Genomic DNA, 24,673 nt, shown 5'->3' on the forward strand with positions numbered 1-24,673 from the left:
AAGTGAGAATGAGCCAGATATACTAGGTATGACTCTAGTGATTAAATCTAGAAAAGATTTTGCTACTTTGACAGGAAAAATGTTCCTCTGAGAAGGGGAAAAAAAGTCAACCTATTGATCAGATTGTTTTTTGCCATTTAATTATTTTCATATCCAAAGGCTTGATATGATACTGAAACTCTCTTGAAACTCTTTTGTACCCTAAATTAAAATATTTAAACCTTAAAGTTTATGTTATGATTAAAAAATAGTAATAGCCCATTGCTAGCACTTGGACATGTTTTAATTTCTCATTAGAGGTTAATTTGGTCTTCCAATATTCTTCTTTCCTTCACATGGCTTCAAGCCTCCACAAATCAAATCATTCAATCACAGGTATTCAGGGCATCAGCTAATACCAGAGCTGATGATGTTGCACACCATGATAAACAGCATTAACTGTTAGGATAGAGCATGCAGATGTGTGTGTATGAAATCTATATGTATAATGGACATGAGTCAAAATAGGTATATAACAACATCGTGAAGTGGAAAGAAAATCAGTGAATAGCTGACAAAGAAAAGATTTTTCCCTCTTTCCTTCCTCCTCTCATTTCCATGAAAATGAAAAGAAAGCTGCATTTTTCCTAGTCTGTATCCTCATATTCACTGTGATGCTTTGCAAGTATCTCTCAGCTGCTAGGTCTGTCCTGCCTGTCAGTTCAACTCCTTAGAGTTTAAAACAACCCCCCACTGCTAACATCCTTCAGAGACACTCTTTGGAATTACTCAGATCCTAGATAGAAAACTTTTCAGGTTTTTTCAGTGTCATAATTAAAACTCTCTCCAAATTCAAGAATATTCAAGCACAACTGGCCACATTCTTGAAGCAAAGTAAGACTGTCTTCTCTTCTACATGTTTTACTTTGAAACAGGAAAGAACATTCTCAGTCTTTTAGCGTCCACTTACTATTCAAGAATCTCCCCCAGTATATAATGATGTATAATGGGAAAATGAAGCAGACAGAGAAAACCTGCAGCTGGAAGCATGCTTTTTACTAGTTGAAATCTAGGACTTTTATCTTGTGAATTCAGTCAGTGCCTCTTTTTTTATTATTTATTTTATTTTAAGGATCAGGTTTTACTTGTGTTTAAGACACACCACATCTGCCAATCTGGATTGGTAAAACTAGCACTTAGTGGTTGGGTGTTACGTAATTCTTATGAGCACCATTTGGGTAATGGAATTTTGTGGGACTTGTCTCTTTTCCCTCAGCAGCATGCAAACCATTTACTCTCCTTGCTGGTCTAAATGGAATTTACTGTTTAACTAATAAAGGAATTGATGTAAAGGACAGAGTACAGTATGGGAGGTGTGATAAAGCAGCATTGTCTTTAAGGGGGTTTCAATTTACCAATGTTCAGCAGAAACACTTTTCTATTTATGGCTTCAGTACAAACTCAAAGAGCTAGTGAATCAAGAGATTATTTTTTCATATGATTCTTACCAGGTTCAGTTGCAGATCGTGGCTCTGCATATCACATCATAAGGAGGGAAAACAGACAAGAAAAATTGTATTAGAGATTACATACAAGAAAAATTATATTAGAGATTACATAAATAAATATCAGTGTACTGAATGAACATATTACATTGAAATAATGTAAATAACTAGAGTACCTGTGCAGATGTTACAAAATCAACAAGATTTAAATTGTTTGTCAGTAGCAGCAGTTCAGTTATTACTTCTAGCCATTACAACTGAAATGGGAAGAGGAAAGGACTCTGTCCAAAACTGAATCCTGACAGACTAATCTCATGATCTTTTTCCATCCTGTATTAAAAGCAGATTATTGCCTGAACTGGTTTTGGCTGAGTGCAGCTGTGCCAGATGTGCTAGAACTTCAATATGAACTAGAGTCAAAAGCTGCAAAGTGAGATGCCACAACTGGCATCATTAATGTGTTTTTCTCAATCCCTTTGGCAGCAGAGTGCAGGCCAAGTTGGCTTTCACTTGACTGGTGTCCAGTACATCTGGAATTGACTGAGGTGAAGTCAATTCAGGACCTCTTGTTGCTAGCCAGGCTAGAAAGACAGAGAGGAGTTAATTGCAATGTTAAATCTAGTGCTAGGGTCCAGTGGGACCAGAGGTGAAGACTGTAACGGCAATACCTTTAAATTGTTGTCACTTGTGATTTGACTTGCATATTATAGGAATTACTATACCAGGAACAACATGAAACAATTGAGAAGTCCTCATAAGAAGCAGTGCAAGGGCAGTGATGACCTGGCCTGGGCTAGCTTTAGTGCTCAATAAGTTCACGCAACACACCACCTCTCCTTCCTGAGTATCATCATAACAGAGGGAGCTCAAAGATACAGACTAACTGAACTCAAAGTAGATTTTGTGAAATTTCACACGGATGATGCAGTGACCAAGGGAATGATATCTGTGTATTGGACCAAAGGATGAGAAGTGGTGGTTCATGAAGATCTCTTGGTTAGTGTGGGACCTGAGCATGACATAAATGGTATGGAATAATGGGGTGGAAAATATCCTCGGTTTAAGTGGGATAGAGTTAATTTTCTTCACAGTAGCTGGTATTGGGCTTTGTTTAAGATCTGTGCTTAAAACACCAACACTCTGTTGGTGATACAAAGACTTTTTTTTATAAAGGCCTTTTCTGCTACTTGTATCTTGCTGATAGTGAGGAGGTTAGGGATGCACAAAGAATTGGGAGGGAACACAGCCAGGACAAACAAACTGTACTGATCAAAGTGATACTCCATACCATATGACATCATGCTCAGCATATATATCTGGGTGAAGAGGGAGGAAGGGGTAACATTCAGAGTTAGGGCATTTGTCTTCCCAAGAAACTTACAGGTAATGGAACCTTTCTTTCCTCAGAATGGCTAAACACCTGCCTGCCCATGGGAAGGGGTGAAAAGATGCCTTGTTTTGCTTTGCTTCTGAGACTTTTGCTTTCCCTTTTAAACTGTATCTCAATCCATGAGTTTTCTCACATTTACTTTTCTAATTCACTTCCCCAGCACACTGGGGGAGAGTGAATGAGGATCTGTGTGGTCCTCAACTGCTGGCTGAAGTTAAACCATGACATTGCCTTACTTTTTTGGAGAATTCTGAAGTCTGGAGAATCTTGAATTTCAATGCCCTGTCGAAACCACTTAACATGAATGGGAGGGGGTCCTCTGACCCTGCATTCCAATACCACGACTTGTCCTTCAGATGCTGTGGCATTTTGTAGCTCCTGAAATATAAACACCACAAAATTCACAGAAGCACTTTACATTTTTAAATAGTCTTTTCTTCCCTTTGTAATTCAACAATATTTTACTGTGTCATTACATTTTTGCAATAGATATTTTCTTTCTTTCTGATTGAATTTAATATGTCTCTGTAGTTAAAAAAATATTGAATAGGTTACTTACAAATACATTTGTAAAAAGACCAAAGATGGGAAAAGTGCAGAAGTATTTAATTTCTCAAATTAACACATGCAGTTCGCTGCTTGAGCTTTCCATTCTTATTCTTCTTCCACAAACTGAAATGAAAATTCTGGAACTAACTACACACTGATTGACTTAGTCCTGAGAGAGTAGCTGAGCTGCTTTTGCGTTCAGCTCTAGAAGGTGGAGTTGCTTTTCATCTGAGCCATATATAACAAACCAAGCAAAATCAGATGACACCAATATGATCACGATATATTAGCTAATGCATGGATAGCTTCTGACACAGTCGCCTGGCTGTAATAAATCCTTGTACACATGTTAAAAATTTCAGAAAACTCTAGATCTTTAATGAAGAGCTACAGTGAGAGGGAAACACAATATTTTAAGTAACAGAACTGACAGGTGATAGCCACTATTTCTACCTTTGTTATCTATGTTAAGACTATAAATCAAAGACTGTTTTTTACTCTGCAGCAGCTGTCTTATTTCCTTTGCAATTTATTGACAAACTTTCAGACCTTAATGCAGAAAAGCACTTGAAGTTAGGGCTAAGCTTAGTTATTCCTAGTTTCTATTCATAGATCTCTAGTTAATAAAATGCATAAGAATTTTGTTACATAGAAACCTAAAAATCTTTGAGCTGTTCCCTGAAATTTCTGTGGAGAGAAATTTATGCCAGGAAGCTGGATTAAGTACATATTTTGTTGTTCGTATCTGGTTTGTTTCTTCTGTAATTATTTTTTTTTGGTTTGGTATGTCCCAGCTGTCTTAAGCAAGTTAATAACGAATTTCAGGGACAAGAGGTACTAGCATTAGGAAGAAGCAGGAGAGTTTTGATTGCTTTGGTAGTTTCTGGATGGGGGATGACTTCTCCCGTTTCCTGCTCTGACTTGGAAATTGGCTGCCTCCCAACCTTGCAGTAACCACATTCTCTAATCTCTTGCACCTCTACTATTCACCCTCCTGTGACACCTGGGTGCAGTATGGGTGCAGAATTATGAGGGACAGAATTAGGTCTAATATGATGGAGCCAAGCTAGACAGCTGTAGAGAGCAGGGCTTACTCTTGCTTTCTCTTACTACTATCTCTAAGCAAAACTATTTACTGCTCCATATTAATTTTTAATCAAATGTTTTTCTGAAGTAATAACGAGAAATGTTTTATTTTGGCTTCAACAAGCAGTGATTAAATAATAATTACTACTATGGAAATCATTGTTTGAGGCACAATGAAATAATATTTTCAATTGAAGTTGTATTTTATAGATCAAGGAAGCATGCCACTCTTTTTTTTTGCTGCCACCTAATTCCCCGTTCTTAAGTTTGATTTGGGATGAACATGAAGACAAATATTGACTTAAGTAATTACCTAAGAAATACTGAATAGAATTTTCTGAATAGAAACTTCTCTTCTAAAAAGTATGATCAGCAGGACTAGAGAAAGTACTGGTTCTTGTACTCAGCACTGGTGAGGCTGGGCTGCACCTCAAATCTCATGCTCAGTTTTGGCCCCCTCAGGAAAACAACTGAGATGCTGGAGCATGTCCAAAGAAGAGCAACAAAGCTAGTAAAGGGTTTAGAGCACAAATCCTATGAGGAGCAGCTGGGGGTTTTAGTTGTGAGAAAGACAGGCTTGGGGGGATGTTATTGCTATCTACAGCTACTTGAAAGGAATTTGTAATAAAGTGGGGGTTGGGGTCTTCTCACAAGTAACATGCAATTGGACAAGAGGAAATGGCTTCATGGGAGGTTTAGACTGGATATCAGGAAAATTGTTTTCAGAGAAAGGGTTTCCAAGTACTGGCTGCCCAGGGAAGTGGTTGAGTCACCATCCATGGAGGTATCTAAAAGCTTTGTAGATGTGGTGCTTATCAACATGGTTTAGCAATGGGTTTGGTTGTGCTGGGTTAATGGTCAGGTTTGATAATCTTAAAGATCTTTTCCAACCAAAGCGGTTCTATGATTTTTACCTTACAATTTTTTTTCTAAGTCAGAGTTAAAAAGCCAGTGTTACTTGCTCTTATCAGTAGATAAACTATTGTGAATGAGGCTTTGTCAAGACTCTTATATGTAATTGGTGCTTACCTTGCTATATTTTATGAATATTTATTGTTGGAGAATAGTCACAGGCATAAGACAAAGTCATACAGAATATTCATTTAAATCCACTAGTAGAATGCATAAGAACTTAACTGTCATAGTGAAGAAGTATTTTCTTATGAAGTCATTGCTACTGAAAAATTTGAATGTGATCAAATCTTTCTGCATTAGGATACATAATTGCAATATTTTCTTTTGGACTATAAGAGTGTGATATAAAAACCATGATGGATAAAACATACCTTTGTAAAAATAGGTGCAGAATAGATAGGCTTGGGTCCATCGAGATGGTGCAGGTATGAAGTAGGACTTTGAACCTGCAAAGCAATGCAACCATGCTATAAAATGGAAAGAATACTAGTTTCAATTATATAGTCCCTGCTTATATGCAAAAACGCAAACTCTCACTTGTGCAGTCTTATTATGGTGCTCTCTTTCTACCATACTTCTTTGGAGACATCACTGTTTCACATCTGCTATACTTCTGAAATCAAAATGCAAGCTTTGAAGGCTTCTATACTTCCAATGAGAATTTTGTATCCAGTTGTTTTTGCTTAAAAGTATCTTCAGAATTTGACTCTTGTTAATAGATTCAAGTGAATCCTTTGCACCAAAGTACTTTTGCTTCTCCTGCTAATACCTCCCTTCACTGATGCAGTGATAAATAAATCCAGGTATCTAAAAGCTTCTCAAGATTAGCCTAAGGAAGGGAAAAGAATTTACCATGTACAGGCTGACAGAGATTTTAATTTTGTATTTTATGATTTACATGTAAACTCAGCCACAGTGGCATTAAAAACTTAGTATAAATGAATGAACAATGATTTTCTATATTTAATATCTAGATAGGAAAACTTATTTTTCTCTAACAGGCCCAAAGAAATGACAGCAATATTAAATTTAATAACAAAATTTACAACTTCTGCTAAAAATATTGCAGGCAATCATTTGGAGTACATTCATCTGGGACTAGAACAAGTCACTATTAAGGGACAAACTCTGTAATTTTCATCATCACCAGATCTGTCTGCTGCTCAAATGACAGATCTGCTGTGTTGATTTACACACTAAGAATCCATATGCATATTTTCTTTTATGCCCCATTCAGTGGATAAACACTAAATTTCTAAAAATCATAATTATTAATATGATAATCTAAGTTTATAGTTTAACAATATGATTCCTCAAAATTACAGAGTTTTTCAGGAGTTGTAAATCTTGGAAGAAAATCTGAAATACTTTTACTAATTTAAAAATTGGTGTCTAAAAATACCTGCTGACTGGGCACAGAGATAGGTTGAATTACAGCTGTGGTTACTCCTGATTTTGGTGTAGATGATCCTATTGTCAAGGAAACAGAAGTGGTTTTCTTTTGGGCCCTGAAAAATAAAAACCCATGAAGTGCTTTATAGGATCTGAAATGAGAATTTGTTAGTTTTTAATACATAACCCACCATGTACTTTCCACATATTTAAATATGTCATTATCAACTGAAAAGATCAACACAAATGATGAAGATCAAGAGGGACAGATGAAGCTAGAGTAGAACACAACCTTTGGCTAATTTATGCTTCTTCACACAATAAAAGGTACCGAATTAAGATGAAACTAAAAGGTATTTTGTTTTTTTAATTGTAGTCCTCTACATATTTCTTTGGAGGCATTGAACTGGGTGACTACAAATGAAAACTTGGTTAACTTGACTTATTTGTGAATATGAAAAGATGGTATCAACAAATAGGTTGTCAGGGTAAGGCCAGCCTTCTCTGACAGGACAAGTAGATCAATACAATTTACAGTTACAATACTACACATTTATATCAGATGAAAGGAATAGAAAAGGCAAGGCATACACAAGTATACCCCAGATGGTTCTTAAGATTGTAAAACTACCAAAGATTTTCCAGTATCCCTTATTAAAAACTTATACACAATATTGGTACTGCTTTACATACTTACTGTGGCATAGCTCCAGATTTTAATTTGAAAATTAAACTTTCACTCTCTGAATCTGTAGAACTCGCACCTAGAAAAGAAAGCTTTTTCAGTAATCTCACATTTTTTTATTGATTTTATTCAATGCTTAAATTGCAAAGAAAAAACTATGGTACTTTTGCATTTCATGTCAAGAATTGAGAACTCTCTGTTACAAACTATGGCATTTTTTAATCTGATATAGTTTGTAACTGTGTACTTCAAACAGTTACAGAAATCATAACCATGCCATTTTAATTGCACACTGCCTTCTCTGGGCTCCTAGCTGTCTCCCTTCCTATTGAAACAAATATGGCTGAGACAGGGAAAAAAAAGCTGAATACTATTGCTCTACAGGAAATGTAAAATTTTATTTACCTAAATTTTAAATTTGAAGCTTAAGCAAACTTATGGTTTATTCACAGATAACAAATTTTCAAACTTAAATAAGAGCAACTCAGTATACCAAGACATTTTCAGACTAAACTTGCTGCCCACGATGTCCACATTTCAGACTATTTACATTAACCTACACATAACATTTATGTACTGCTATTTCTTGCCAGTGGAAGTCTAGATATAATGTATGTGTTTGGCAATACCCAGAGCTTACTTAAAGAAAAAAATATGGAAGCATTTATTCCCTTTGTCCTATTTTTTCCTAACAACAGATACTTCACACATTCATTCTAGACATTTATGCAGTACATATTATTCCTAAAGGAATTTGTGCATATAAATGGATAGCTGTACGTTTAATACAAACCATAAGCACTTCATAATCAATATGCATAGTATAGCATAGATGGATTCTAATGAAACAATGCTGGGACTGAAATACCCAAGAACCCTATTGAATTACAAATTTATGCAATTAAAAAAAAAAAAATCAAAGCAATAAGTAGCACAGAACAAACGAGAAGAGAGAAGAAAATGTCCAGTCATCAAAATGGGTCTACATGAAAGGATTTTTTAAGAACACAGAACAGCCAGGTCTTGCATGGCTGGGCCTGCTGCACAAAAGAAATTATGACGCATCTGTGTCCTCGAGTCTATTAATGTACAAAGCAATGCTTGTGTGTCAATCTGCTTTCCTTAAAAATGACAGGGGAGGAGCCTAACAACTTGTACAAGTCTCTCTCTTTCAAAGTAATGTTATAAAACCTCAAGACAGGACTTCATACAGCAAGACTGGCAGATGTCAAAGAATGAATTGTTTTATTCACAGCATCTCTCTGCCTAGCTCTTTCATCTTTTACTGTCGCTTCTGCCCTTAAAGCTTCACACAGCAATATGTATTTGTACTACACCTGAGTATTTCTGAAATCATGATACTTCTGTAAAGAAAACTCCTACTAGAATTTGTAAGATTAAGAAAAGTCTTGGGGATTTTGTTATTGTATCCCAATGGGTCATTAAAAGGTTATGAGAATATAGGACATAATGAAAGAATTCCTATAATGGTGCATATGTCATGATTTAGCTAATTAACAGCAAAAAGGTTTTTGTTTTGTTAATCAAAAGCTATTTAATAATTTTGGTGTGTCGTTATTCAGATTCCTTAAGACTAATTCTTATGTTAATTTATTTTATGCTTTCAAATTTAAATTATAATGAGTTACAAAATTGGTAAAAGAATACAAAGTACCAAATTCTTCTGGAGAATGAAAATAAAAATCAGTATCCAGTTAAGATAATCTCGCATGAAATACAGTTCTCTGCTAAAAAAATAACTTAATAATTTTACTCATGGTCATTATTAACTTTTCTCAGAGAAAATAATACATGAATTATGACTAATTTTGCAGTCAGGAAATATTTTGACAATTATGTCCAGTTATTTCTGGACAAAACCACTGTGACTGACTTTAATCTGACTTAAAATCAGTATACCAAAGATAATGGATTATAGTATGTTTACACATGACTAAAGTAGACTCATTTGGGACAGCCACAAAGAGGAAGGGAGAGCACAGGGAGACAGTTCAAAAGACAGATGGGGATTACCGCTATCATGAAAATCATTACTGCTATCACTACTAAAATAGTAGTAATTTAACTAGTAATTTACAGTAGTACTGCTTAAAAGCTAATGATATGCCAAAGTTTTTGTTTGCTCCTTCTATTTCATTCTTTATGTCTTTTCTACCCAAAATAAATAGCAATCTACTCAGTGATTCCTGATATATTCTTTGAAATATCTGAATTAATATGATGTGATGTTCAAAATTTGTTGTGTTAAAGAAAAGCAGAGGAATACCATAAAAATACCACCATATTGAATGTAATGTTAAGATAAAGATGCAAAAGTAAACTTCAGTTTAGTTATCTTTTCTTATATGCATGAAGTATTTTATTATTTTATCTCTTACCTTCAATGAATATTTCAGCTGATGTGCTATCTGATCCAAAGGAATTTGAAGCCAGACAAGTATAGCGTCCAGTGTCGTCTTCAAAGGCTTCTACTATAATTAGTGAATGAAGTCCTCCACTTTCAGAATGGATCTGAATGTCAGGGGAATTCTGGAGTTCTTTTCCTTCACAGAACCATCTGCAGCCCACACACATTTAGAAAGACAAAGAAAAAAAATATAAAGGATTGGTTCGGGCTCATCGCACACAAGAAGACATTACACTCTGCTGCAAAAATCTAAATTGCTACTGAAATCAGCACATGGTGTTTTGAAGTGTTTAACAAAGAAAGTATTTCATAAAGAAATAACTTGCTAGAATAAGCTTTGTTTAAAAGGTAGGGAGACATTTCTGAACACTAAGAAAATTATACACAACACACCTACATTTTAAAACTATCTCCTGTCCTGGTTTTGGTAAATGAATTTTTCCTGCATAACTCATGTATTGGCTTGTTTTGACCACAGTCTAATCCATTTCAATATACTTCATCACTCTCATCTACCTAAACCCCATTGATTCTGCACACAAAATATCTGAATTTGTAATCAGTGCCACAGTCTAGCTTGAGGCCTGTCACTAGTGGAGTCCCTCAAGGGTTGATATTTGGTCCAGTATTATTCATCAATGGCTTGGCTGGATGAGAAGATGCCTCCTCAGCAAGTTCACTGATGACACAAAGCTAGGAGGGGTGGCTGATACTCCAGAGGGCTGTGCAGCCCTTCGTAGGGACCATGGCAGGTTGGAGAGATGGGCAGAGAGGAACCAGCTGAAATTCAGCAAAGGCAACTGCAGGGTCCTGCACCTGGCGAGGAATAACCAGCAGCTGGAAGCTGAGCTGCTGGAAAGCAGTGTGTGGAGAAGGACCAGGGGGTCCTGGTGGACACCAAGCTGTCCATGAGCCAGCAGTGTCCTTGTGGCCAAGAGGCCAACGGTGTCCTGGGATGCATCAGGAATGAGCATTCCAGCAGGTCAAGGGAGATGATCCTGCCCCTTTACTCAGCCCTGGTGAGGCCTCACCTGGAGTGCAGTGTTCAGTTCTGAGCTCCTCAGTAAGAGAGACATGGAGCTTCTGGAGCTCCTGTTGAGAGGGCAACAGAGATAATTAAGGGACTGGAGCATCTCTCATATAAGAATAGGAGATGAGCCTCTTCAGCCTTGAGAAGAGAACTGAGACAGGACCTCATAAATGTATATAAGTATTTGAAGGGAGGGTATCAAAAGGATGGATCCGGGTTCTGCTCAGTGTTGTCAAGCAATAGGACAAGAGACATCAGGCAACTGATTCACAGAAAGTTCCACCAGAATATTAGGAAGAACTTCTTTACTGTGCGGTTGACTGTGCACCAGAATAGAGAGGATCGCATAGAGAGGGTGTGGAGTCTCCCACACTGGAGATACTCAAGAATTGCCTGGATGCAATCCTGTGCCATACGCTCTGTTTGAGCAGGGAGGCTGGGCCAGATGACCCACTGTGGTCCCTTCCAACCCAAACTAATCTGTGATTCTGGGATTTTTGTCCATCTTTCCCAGTCAACATAACATAATCCCATGGCACAGGTTCCATATTGGTAAGCTTTAAATAGGTTTACTCTTGGTTTAGATCAAGAACATAAACAGGATTTCTAGGCCTGGATTTTTATCTATGTAATACATCTTTCAGTACCAAAGAGGTATGCCCCAACAAAAGTGCTGGATTTAGGTACAGACAAAACAGACACTTATCTAGGATGACTTATAAGTAGGTAAAAGCACAGCATAATTTTGTTTGCATCAGGTCAATCAAGCATTTGCCAGTGTAAGCTACTCTATGTTCTCAGCCCATACTGCTGCCATGAAAGTACCTGTTTGCACCTTTTTTCTGTTTGATGCCTTCATATCAGGCAGTTCTATTACCCTAGGCTATGGCCTGATTTCTCTCTCTCTGGCAGCCCAGGAAGTATGAGAAGCGGGTAATTCTTGGTTTATAGTGTCTACATTTTTGCAGGGAGGAGAGGCAGACTGGAGAGTCATTAAAGGAAAATCACTCATGAGCAATCATCCTTCTGTTCTCAAATTGTCCCTATATCCTGAAAACAAATTTTACCAAGTCTTGCCAGGGCTGTTATTCCCATTCCAGTCCTGCAAACCCACTCTGATCTTTACCCCTCTTTCTTCCCTTCTCACCCCGTAACCCCTAGTCTGTGTTTTTCCATGTCGTCTCCCTTCCCTCCTTTCCTTCTTCTTCCTCTTAACCCCAAAATTAAAATCTTGCTCTAACAAGAATAAAGACAAAGCGAGCAATTCTTGACAGCAAGCCTCAAAAGGGATCTTCCCTCCAAAAACTTTTAGTTTTCTACTCTAGTATGTTGTTTTTTTGTTTTTTTTTTTTATTTTAATTAATGAACGTAACCTCAGAAATTTACGGATAGTCAATGCAAAGCAAAAGATGACTGATTTTAAAAAATTTGCCACAAAAAAAATTGGTATTTTTTCCTTAATTTGTATGTGTTGATGAGAGAGTTTTTGCAGTTACATCCCAGAAACACTTCAGAATTTAGTTTTTTGCCCTCTATCAGATGACTTCCAATTACCCCCAAAACTCAAAATAACACCAGGGAGTTACAGAACTCTCCCTACCTATTTAGGCCAAGCATGCAACACTACAGGAGGACAGATACTGTAAAATAACAATCAGTGAGGAGTCTTTAAAACTTAACTGCTTCACTTTCATTGTTTTTTTTAATTACAAACTTAATGCAATTAACATAAATAAAAATGTTTTAAAATATCCTTCTGAAAATATTACATTGTAAAACTTGAAATGTCAGGCTTATTTCAGAATGTAGAGTTAAGAAACCAGGCTTACACAAAACACAATTTCCCTTAATAACATAATTGTGGGCAAGCTCTCTGTGTTTATGAACAATAGATGTTTTATTCCTGAAGGGAAAACTCTCAGTTGGTAGTGACATTAAAGCTATATGCAATTGTCTTCAGTAATTAGAATACTAACAAGTTCCTTTTCTGTCTTCTGTTGTCTAGGTAGTGCACACAGAAAGCATCATTTTTGGAAAGAACTAACAAACTTCCATTTGTTTACTCAGCAGACCCCTTTGGCCTCCTTTCACAACTATTTGCCTTGGAGACCAATCTATTCTGTCAGCTCTACCACCAAAATTAACATTTCTCTTCCCCCTCTTTCCCTCCTTTCCTCTAGTCACAAGTCGTCCTTTCTACCAGTGTGAGGACCTCTGCTACTATTTCTGATTATTAGACTTCAGAGTCCTAACCTCCGTGTAGCCTTTCCTAAACTGCATTTAAAAAAAAATACGCACAAGAGAGAGGTTAATTCAATTTCTAGACAATCACAGACAAGAGCCTGTAACATGAGACCCTACATAACCATTTGTTCTATTTTTCTTTCCTTTCCAGAAACATCCTGCAAAGGAAAACCTCTCCTTCAAGCCTAATTATTTTCTCAGACAGATCCCATTTTAGTTTCACGCAAGCTGTATGGCTTTCTATTGTTTCCTAAATTCCACGTACACATGGAATGTTTAAGAAATCATCATAAGCATATTTGTACATACCCACAGTCAGTCTCAAGTAGTGGGAGCTATTCCTCAGCACTAGTTGAGGATTAAGACTTGTATCACAACAGTGTCATATTGAAAACGAGTCCTGACCTGCTACATCAGACACTGTCTGCCCCAGAGGAAAGCACATAAGTAAGCAATTCAATACCAAATGAAGTCAGCTATCATTAAGGCAATGTTTGATGCATGGGAAACACACCTGGTGTGGGACTCCAGTGTTTATCGTGGAAAGAGGAATTCACCTTCACAATTGGCAAGAGCACAGGTATTTGAAATGATGAACACTGGAAGAGGCTTAGTTGTACTATCTTTCCTTTTGTAATTGTATTTTTTGTCTGTGTACATGTTGACAAAAGATGAGGATTGCTTGTCATGAATTTCTTTTGGTGATTACATCAAAATTAGGTGAAAAAGAAAATATGCAATGCAATTTAAATATTTACTCAGCAATAACTTGCCAGTAGCCAGCTCAGTTCAAGAGAGTTTGTGAATTCAGAAAAGGATCATCAAAGAAAAATAAGTGAAGCATTTTTTTCCCAAACACAGACTGAATTCTACCTTTTCATCATATATATATATATGTATTTGTGTAGTCAGCCTTACTGCATTAAAATATGAATAATCATAGAAGAGGATTTTCTGCTCCTAAGGACTGAAAAAGATTCAAAGATAATGATTTGAAGCATTATCTCTTTCTGCAGATGGATCACTAAAGCAAGCAACAAATCACTATCAAAGGGAAACTGAGCCAAAGAAACCAGGACTCATGGCTAGACACAGAAAAATAGCCACAAAGCAAGTCTTACAAGAAAATTCCAGTTTTATGCTAACTAGGGCAGCATTAACTCATGTCCAGTCTATTCCAGCCCACTGATCCTCTTGGGGATAAGAGGATTACTTTCTAGCCACTTGAAGGCAACAATACTTCTCTAGAGTTAAAACACCCCAAACCAAACCTAACCCAAAAGACAGTGAAAATAACACAGAGGAATAAATGCACGGCAGATGCTTTGAGAAAAAGAAAATTCTCTAGGGAGCATTGTTTTAAAAAGACACCTCTCTCAAAACTTCTGGATACTAAGTGTAAAAATATCGACTTATTTCTCTATCCCTGTGTTGCAGGTTCTCAGTATTGCATTAAGTATTTAAATAGAAACAAAACAGGCAGAGACACCAATAAAAGCATTTGCAGATGTGTGTACATATCAGTCCACAGAATAAAAATTTCAGCTTGCACCTTGGGTGTATTCCTGCAGGCCATGCTACCGTTCATGTAAATTTGTAGAGAACTGTCCCCTCAAAAAAGAACAGAAACTGCTGTAAGATGTCAGATAATGGCTGAGCAATTAAAAAAAAAAAAAAAAAGAAAGGAAAAGGAACATACATTTTATATAACTGACATAAATTTTATTAGCTGCTCTGTATCTTACCAAATTTCAAATTACACTGAATTTTTCTGCTCTCTCCTGTCCTACTTTCTTCCACATTCTTTTTCTACAATTTCTCTTTATGTGCATTTCTACTCCTTGCCTTGCTTTCTCTTCAACCATGCTCAGTTTACACCTACATTATATCTCCTGTATATTAAAATCATAGTAATTAAATAGTTAATGCAGACAGTGAAACAATCACTAGACTGGAAAGTCAACAGACAAGGAAGAGATACTTTGGTAGCAGGGGAACAATGATTAGGTACTATTTTTCATGCTCTAAAACCCCCTTTGCTTTTCCACTGGCTACACTGCGCAAAACCAGAACAGCAAACAAAAAAGGACAGTCAGATGCCAGGTGAGCAGCAGTTCATGCACGCTGACATCCAGTAGCAAGCCACACAATACGCCTTTCTATTCACTCGTCTTTTCTTTATGCCCTCACAATCCTCCATGCATGGAAATACAGAGGAGCACGTGTGTCTGGGATTTTAATGACCCTGAACAAAATATAAACAGAGTTGAACAGTACACTGACTAAGTAAGCACAAGGGTCTTAAGAAAAACAGTTCAAGGTTCTCTCTAATGCATAATCCTGCTGGAACTTATGTTTTTTGAGAGCCACTGAGGAATAGAGAGGTTTTCCTCTCTGCACACTCTTAAAGTTAATTTAAAATGGCAGCTGAAATGAAACTTTAAGATATAGCCTTAGGGAGAAATTAGACTAGGGAATTCTGACCACTACAGAAAGTGCAGAGAGATAAGTTTGTAAATTAAAAAGTAATTTTAATCCTTAGTGGTGTTAAGTATGTCCAGCAAGAAAAGTCAAAATGAAATACTCTGGACATTCCTGTACTGGCAGAATCAGCTTTCCATCACAATACTGTGTAACTCCATTTTGCTTTTCTCCATTGAAACTAAGCAGTCCAACACTTCCAGACTATAAACATTACTACCCTAAAGAGCCTAGAAGAATCCAGCCTTGTCATAAAAGATTTAGAGTACCTGCAGGAATCAAATTACTCAGATGCTTATAATCTCTACACACTGCCCAATTTTTGTACAATAGATACTTCATTATTTGTATAGGCAATTCATAAGAGAATTACCAATAACAACATACATACTTAAATATTATATACTGTAATCCTACAAAAAAAATCTAAATATAAATGCTGGTGACTTGCCTGAACCTTCAATTAAGCAATTAAAAAATATCTCTACATACTGAAAACCATAGAAGCTAATTTTATAAATAAACCTGTGTTACATTATAAGCAATTGTACATTATTTTAATTGATTTAACTGATTCTTCAGATGTTGCACAGTGTTCTCCCAGCTCTCACAAATTTCAGTGTGGACTTCACATCCAGCTGAGTAAACTGCACTATTAGGTACATGGAGACCAAAACTGACTTCCTGAAGTGCCAGAGAAATGGCAAGAGAATACCAAAATCATTGTATTTTCAAAACAGGTATCAACATTTCAGTCTGCAATTTCCTACAGGTTAATTCTGCTTCCTCTGAAGAAAAGCATCATGTTTTGGTGCAAGGATGCAAAGCAGACCAGCTGAGCCATGGCTGCAAGCTTCCAAGAACAATGAGTAATGGCCTCTGTCACTGATTGCAACCTGCAGTAACTCCAAAGATGATTTTTTTAGCTTATTCCTGCCATTAGGAAAATTTCTTCCCTACAATCTTGTGTAGGTTTTCCAAGCCTCTTTCAGCTCGCCTTACCCATGGAGCAGGATTCTGCTCGGTTTCAGCTGGAGAATAATCTGAAAGTAAGCTTGAGATTTTGATAGCCTGTACACGATGCTCAGAGCTACAGCCTGCAGCTCATGTCATTCTCTCTGGGTACTGCAATGTCCCCACAGCCCTACCTAGACGTGTACAGCGAATTACAAAAGACAGCATTGTCAGGCTACTTTTTGGATTAAAAAGTAATTGTTCTGTTTTAAAATCAGAGAATCAGCATAGAAACTCTTAATTTTTTTTCAAGACTGTATCTTTCCTTGACTTTGCAACTGTTGGCCTCACTTTGTAGCTTTTAAGTACAGAAGCTTTAAGAAAATATTTTCAATGGAAGCTGTTTAGTTACCTGAATGATAGAGGTAGTAACACAAGAAAACACAAAATCTATGTTAGAGTATGAAAATGAACACAACACTGAGAAACGCAATGATTTCTAATGTACAACTTTCCATATACCAAACCATTTAGAGAACATTTTTAACTTTTGGATTAAGTAAATTTACAGTATTTCCTAGGTCCTTCTGTTTTATCTCAGCTTCCTGTTATATTTTTAAAGGAACATCATAGTTAAAAATACTGTAAGCATTATAATGTGAAATGAAATACAAATTGGTATTTTTTATTAATTACTTTTTAAAGGAATGCTTACAGCTTTATTTAGATTCACACTTGATTTTGGGGTTTTTTGGGGAGTTTAAAAGTAGGTGCCTTGGTGTGAGAGAAGCACAAATAATAATTTAAATAAATAAATGGACTTTTTCTACATTAATCATAATATATGTACTATGAAAAATGAAAGAAAAGAATGAGTTCATAAAGCAAACACATTCTAATTTTATTGCAATAAATAAAATTTAGTAGAATTTTATTGCTATAAATCGCATGTCTCTCTGTTAATCCTGCAGAACTATAAAAGTTGGAAGATATGCATGCTGTGATGCAGAAATGAAATACCTGGATAATAAAGGGAAATATGCCTATAATGCAGAAGTTTAATGCTAATCTTTTCTGTACATAACCAGAGATACCACATCATGTAGAAAAGAGGTACTTTCTGTATGACTTACATGCAATCCAAACTTACTGATTTCTCATTAATATACATTTCTCTAATAGCAAGCTGTGTAGGAGGTTAAAATAATGTTCACTCATTTTTATTCATTTCTTGTGGGAGAAAACTTTTATAAGACAGGATATGCTCATTATTTTTTAGAATTCTAAGGAAGATACATAAATATTTAACATTAAAACAAGGAAAAGTATCTTGCAACTTTGTTGTTGATCTGGCTTCAAAGTCTCATAGGTACATTTATGCCATGCAGCAAAGAAAGCAGGAAAGTGACTTTTATGGTTGAGTGCATTGTAGGGTTGGTGCAAATGATATTTAGCAAATGTATCAATGAGATACCACATTTCAGGTAATCCTGTTTCATCATGTGGATCAAAGACATCTGTGCAGCTGTTTTTATTCAACAAGAACAGCAGGAAGATCATATTTCTTTAACTGGCAAAAAAGCAGTCAACATTAAAGGAAAAATCTATATGCTTACTTCTCTAACCAGAATGAACAAATATATCTTAAAGAAGTTTCTTCTAAAACATTTTCTTCTAAAATGTTGTTTATATTATAGTCAAACTTCAGAAATAACAGAATGCTGAAATGCATTCTGTAGTTTCCTTTCCATTTTTGAAGCTCAAAGCTTAAATCCTACCTCACATCTTATTTTGATCTTTTACCCTTTGCCACAAAAGATTTATCTTTTTTTCCACATTTTTGTCCACTTGCAAAACACAAAGTACTTATTATTCTTGACCTTAACTACACGTTTTCTGAAGACAAAAGCATTGTCCCGGTGTAGGTGTATCCTGCAGATCTCACATTTACAGAAACCCTTCACAGAACTTTCTTTTCCCTCTTTGGCCACAAGCCTGTGCTATAAAAGTGCCACTTTGAGAAGCTGCAAGTTATTTGACAAATAGGTGTAGATAGATAATTCAGTTTCTTCTATACTTTTGCAATCATCAGATCAAGAAAGAGTGAAAATTCTGTGCAATTCAAGGACCACTTATGTCTTATGAAGTGCAAACCACCTTTTTTACAACAGGCATGTTGATTATTTGCAATGTGGAAGCTACTTATGCAAAAATAATTAATTTCATCAAGAAAATTCTATAACTAGCGGATTTGGACATATATATATAAATTTATAAGTTACGTGACCATGTTCATACATGTGACTAAAAAGCATGAATTAAAAATCCAGGAATAAATTATATGCAATTTAAGATATGAAGTTCTCAACACTTCTGTTTGTAAGACATTTTCAAGGGCTGCTGGACTCATTAGATAACTGCAGGCTAATTTAGTGAGATTCTTTACATCAGTCATTGTCTTCAGAATATTCAGAAAACTTACTGCATTACAAGTAATTAACAATATTTAATGTATCAATTTCCCTACATCATCTCTCCTTGGACAATTTATTCTCACTCTATTTTCTGAAGCACTGTTTTGTACCTAACATCTAAATGTTTACAGAAGGATATTTTATATAATCTGTTTGACTAGACCTGAGTTCCTGCCACATGTGTGCATACTACCACCACTTACAACTCAGCCATCCATTTGAGATAAATCTAAAAAGAGGTTTTGAGAGCCAGTGCAGTCTGGGCCAACATTGCTAGAGCCTCTTTGTGAGTGCCTAAGAAATAACTGCTGTCTTCCAGGTTATCTACACTTATGTAGGATAAATCAGAATGACCGAAGAGAAAACTGCTACTCTCCTGAAAATTCAGAATAAGCACTTTCTGGCACAGCTGAGGATCAAAAGAACTCTTTGCTTCACTCCAATTATAATTCTGTATTTCAGTAATGAATGTAATCACTCAGCAACTTGGATGGCTGTGCTTGACAATATTTAATTTTTTTCAAGCTCTCATTAGATGTTAAATCTGAAATAAATTTCCTTTGGACAAAAGCCAATATTGTGTCACAACAAAATACTTTCAACATCAGGTTGCTAAATTCTCTTCCCTTCATTGAAGTTTGTTCTCCTTAGCTGTAAGACCCCAACATTTAATTATAAAAGTCTGCAAATATCAAGGGGAAAAAGATATCGAATTGGAAATATCTCCAATCTGCAATAACTCAACAGTTTTCTATCTTTCTATCTATCTATCTATCTATCTATCTATCTATCTATCTATCTATCCATGATCAATCATCTCCACAATGTATAGTACAATTTTTTTCAATATTATTAAATACACGAGATAGCAAAATAATTGAATAGCTGCAAATTCCCACTTGTTCTTAGTCCCAAAATGATACCATTTACTTTTGGAAACTGGCTGGTTGCTTCATAAATACAGTAGTAAAAGTATCTGTAACCTCTCTGGGTTTCATTGGTTTCAGACAAAAAAAAAATCACATACTAAGACCTGCAAATTCTAAAAAGTTATAATCTGGTCTACAATTTCCAAAATTAATTAAAATGCATTGAAAAGGAAAATTCTTTGGTCTTCTAACATATCTACAAATGCAATTCTCTATTATGACTCAGTAAAAACAAAAAAGAAAATGAGCATAAGAAAGATACAGATGAAAAATGATCCTATAATAGTTTTGTGACACATTTACCTGTATTTTAGAAGACTTTACACTTAAGTCAGTAGGTGATATGAGCAAGAAGTGATAGAAAGAATTAAGTGGAAGATGAACTAAAAGATCAACTTACATTCATTTATAGCCTTACCATTCCATGTTACCTTCTCATTTTATATTTTTAGGTTTCATGTTTCATGGCAAGGTTTGGTTTTTTTTCTTTTGAAATATCTTCTACATTTTAATCTCCACTGCAATAGCTTGCCTCCAACGCCAATAAACCTGGAAGCTGTTTCCATACGTCAGAGTACAAAGACAGAACGGTTTATAAATATGATAAATGAGCAAGTACAGTCATAAAAAGTTTGATAATAGCTGGCTCTGCAGTTCTGTGCTTAATATAAATCTGGATGCTTTCATTAATTTTTTAACATAATTCAGGTTTTAATGATTACCAGATAGAGCCATTTATTTACCACCCTTTGAGAGTTTTGTACTTTCAGAGGATGGTCATGGAACTATGAAATGTGTTACACAGAAGAATTCAGCACCCAACAGAATAAAAACCCCAGCACCTGAAACACACAATTTTTGCATTTAACTAGCTACTACACGGGAGTTCCTATAGTTTTAGGGCATGAAAAGCCAGTCACTGAGCAATAATTTCTTTCATTCTGACAGGTAATTAAATTGACTGGTTTTGTACAACTTCCTTCTGGGGCCTGGAACATTTTCCCCTGAAGTCAAAGTGTGGTAGACATTATCTGCATTTCATATTGCTCCGCTAATTCATTTGTCAGTAAGTCAAGCAGACTCCTTCTGCTTGTGTCTGTAGTTGTGCCAGCAAAAAATTTGATTTATCTGTTGTTTTGTTTCATGCAAAGGTTATCACCTCTTCCCCAAAAATCAGAATGTTAGATTTCCAAAGCAGAGATGCTGCTCTGTATTTTTCACCCTGTAACTAAAGGATTTTGTTATATGTGGAAATACATAGATACAAATTTTCTTGCCAAAATGGAATTGAAAGTTAATCCAGGAAATTTCTGCCTGGTTTATGTCCCACGAAGCATCCTCAAATATTTGTTTAAACGAAGTTACAGAAATTTATCCCAAACATATTAAAAAGGAGTCCTCAAATGCATCCAGCCCTGTGCTGAGAGTACAGCAGTGGTGTATAAAGCGTATGAGAACAGAGCTAAAGTTTAGTGCCTCAGAGAAAACACACATATGGTACAGAGACAACATTCCTGGTTCCATTCAGGTTGTTCTCGGTTTCAGAGCACACTGGAAGACCTCACTAGAACAGCATACTAGGCCTCCCTCATTTTATTCCACCATTTTCTCCCCGAAACATTTTTCTCAAGCAATGAAATACTGGAATTTCATTCTTAGGGATCTGTTTGCCTGTTGCAGAAGGATTTTACGTGGCTACCTTCCATAAAGTCTGAAGGCAGTCACGCACCTAAGCTCAGTAAATAGCTGTCACTTTGTTCACTTAGACTGAAGATACTATCACTTGGCTTATCTAGACCTCTTCTTAAATGAAGTTACCACTTATGGTATTTGATAGGAAATTAAGACGATCATGGAAGGAAAGGGAAGGAAAAGAAAAAAATTAAAAGCGGTGAAGATGGTTAGAGCAGGTTAAAAAAGAAAAAAGCATTTCATAATCCTGTGTGAAATGCTGAACATTTTTCAGACACAAAGAACTGTTGAGGCTTGTAGGATTAACATGATTCCTTGTCTAGCTGAAATGGAATGCATACTGCCTATAACTGAAATGCTGCTCTTAGCTATTGCTTATACTCCTTTGGCCAGAAACGGATTTTCAAAGAGCATGCTGTCATTATTTTGCCTTCGTGGGGAAGGGTACCTATTACAGAATTGCCAGGCATAATCTTCCAGTGAAATAACATTTTGAACTTCGAGGGATGGACTGTAAAGAGTTACAAGTAAGAAAAAATATGTGAAGTTATAAGGATAAAATTGCAACTTGAATTCTACACATAAGGTAGATTGTGGCAAGTTAGTCAGTGACAACTCAACATGTCAGATGAAGCATTAATTCGTCTTCTCAAAACCATAATACTTAGAAAGTGGAAGAAGATGAAAACTGTTTGAGACCAACCACTCTAGTCTACAGAAAATAAACCAACAATATTAAATTATGAAACCTTAAAAACTTGCAAATCAACCTTAAGTAAAAGGAAACCTCCATTTAGGATATACAGTCTTGGTCATACTGAACACATGGAAGTGGTAGCCATGGAACCTCTTGGTTTACCTTGAAACCTGGCAAACATCCTGGGATGTTTGGAAAGGTAGAAAGCTATTACATCGTGACATATATTGCCATCACTGGTTTTCATAGGCACAACTATATGATGCCTACAGGACACAGTTATCTACGTGCTAGTGGCTGAATAGCTGAACTTTTAATTGGCACCTGCAACATTAGCTAAACTAGATCAAATTAAATGCAAAATTAAACCCTACATAGCCAATACAACGGCATTTCATTTTTACATGGGTACTATTCATACTATCACCCCCCTTTTTCTTAGTTCTCGAGTATTTCTAGGCTAAAGACAGTCAGTGTAAGTTTGTTGAGCAGAAGCTAAAATACTTGCTTCATTTGGGTCAGGTCAGCAACTTAGTGACTGGCAACAAAGCAAGGAAGCTGTCAGCAGTTTTGTCAGTGCCTTGCGTTAATCATGACAGCAGTCAAACTTATTCAGTGAGACTCAGCCTGCAGAGATTGGCATCACTCTGCAGAGTGCCAAAGGATGTAGAGAACAAGCACCTCACTCCTGTTCTGACCACGGTTTTCAATACTCCAACAGGTCTTGGAAGGCTGAGATGTCAATGGAGGAAACTGTCATCATTAAAGAACTCAAGATTAGGATGCCCTATATCCACAGACATTTGCAACAGTTGTGTGTATTTACAGATAGAAAAATAACCATTTTAACAATTTATTTTCTACGCCTGCTGGTATGTAGAAAACTGGAAGCTTTCTGAATTGATTTCCAACATTAACTAGCAAAACAATACTGATAATACCTGTTCTGATTCATAATTTAATATTATCAAAGATAATTTTTATAGTTTATCATGGAAAGAAAAGGCTTGATCTCTATGTAAATAGCCCTCATATTTACAAGTAATGGTACTTTTCTGTAGCATGCTGTTTTCTACCTACAGAGGCAAATAGATATAGCAAAACGTTCCCCATTAAAAGAGGTAAAATAAGATTCAAGACTTAGGACTCTCGGATAACATCTGTGGTGTCCTAGGACAGATTTAGAGTGCTGTATAAAAAGGTCTAGTTGAAACAGCAGGTAACAGGAAGGAAAGGGTGAGGAAGGAATTCCTGTGTTTGGAGTCTCAGTTCTCCCAAAACGTATGCCACTTTTTCCTCAGCATCCTTCACACAGCATTCCTTTACTGAAATTATACTCCACAGGCAAAATCTGACTGATTTGCTCAGTTCATACAATGAGATACCCATCATTAGAGTTAACTGTTGTAACACTGTGCATTTTACAGCACACCAACAATCCTCCTTATGAGACGATTACATTCGCTTCCTAAGCCAAGTCTGAGGACTGGCCATCACCTTTTCTAAATAATAATGACTAACTTATAGTATCTGTTCAGGTATCAGCTGAGTGCCTTTACACACCTCACTAGCTGCATGACACAGCCCAGCTCTCACTCCAGTCTTTAGTTTCAGCTTTATCAGGTAAGCTTACATCCATGTTTGACAACTGTCAATATGGTGTGATCCTAGAGCAGGCATGTACCCATGCTTCATGTTTTGGTGACTATTTGCAGAATTATGACTAGTGCCTGCTTGCTCCAAACATTCATTTCAAGATTATTTTCCAAATTTCAAAATTCTTCCTACCTACCAACATACACCAGCCTAGCCAGCCATGCCTCAAAGAACACCATGTGTATTTTTCCAGAACCATTATGAAACCTGAAATATGAAACAATACCAAGGGCAGGTTTTAGTGGAAAATCAGAAATTCCCTAGGAATCCAACAGGTTGAGGGTCAACACTCAAGACTACTTTAATGTCTACTCCTCTTTGCAATGACTCAAGTTTATATATGCTTGCTATGACCCCTGTAAATCCTGAAATTCATTGATTCTTGTTTCCTTTTCCAATGTGCCTCTGTCCATTGTTTGAAAAACTGACTAAAGAGAGGGTGCCTGTTTAACATACGCATAGTGCAATATAGAGTGCACCAATATTACAGTCAGAAAAAAAAAATGTAAGTAGTCACTGTTTAGGAAGAATGACAACTTTCAATGTAGTAACAGATGAATAACTGTATACAGTTATATGTACATACC

At 36.2% G+C, this 24,673-nt stretch overlaps 1 protein-coding gene across 1 annotated transcript in view; it reads right to left on the reverse strand.

Annotated features, from left to right (window-relative positions):
* PALLD (palladin, cytoskeletal associated protein) overlaps nucleotides 1-24,673 on the reverse strand; it is a 179,348-nt gene that overhangs the window by 111,810 nt on the left and 42,865 nt on the right. Inside the window, 6 exon segments of the mRNA XM_066317618.1 lie at nucleotides 1,488-1,511; nucleotides 3,111-3,252; nucleotides 5,796-5,870; nucleotides 6,827-6,932; nucleotides 7,514-7,580; nucleotides 9,901-10,079. Of these exon segments, the coding sequence (XP_066173715.1) occupies nucleotides 1,488-1,511; nucleotides 3,111-3,252; nucleotides 5,796-5,870; nucleotides 6,827-6,932; nucleotides 7,514-7,580; nucleotides 9,901-10,079 (593 nt within the window).

Source organism: Sylvia atricapilla, chromosome 4 (genome assembly GCF_009819655.1).
Source record: "Sylvia atricapilla isolate bSylAtr1 chromosome 4, bSylAtr1.pri, whole genome shotgun sequence".
Lineage (NCBI taxonomy): Eukaryota > Metazoa > Chordata > Aves > Passeriformes > Sylviidae > Sylvia > Sylvia atricapilla.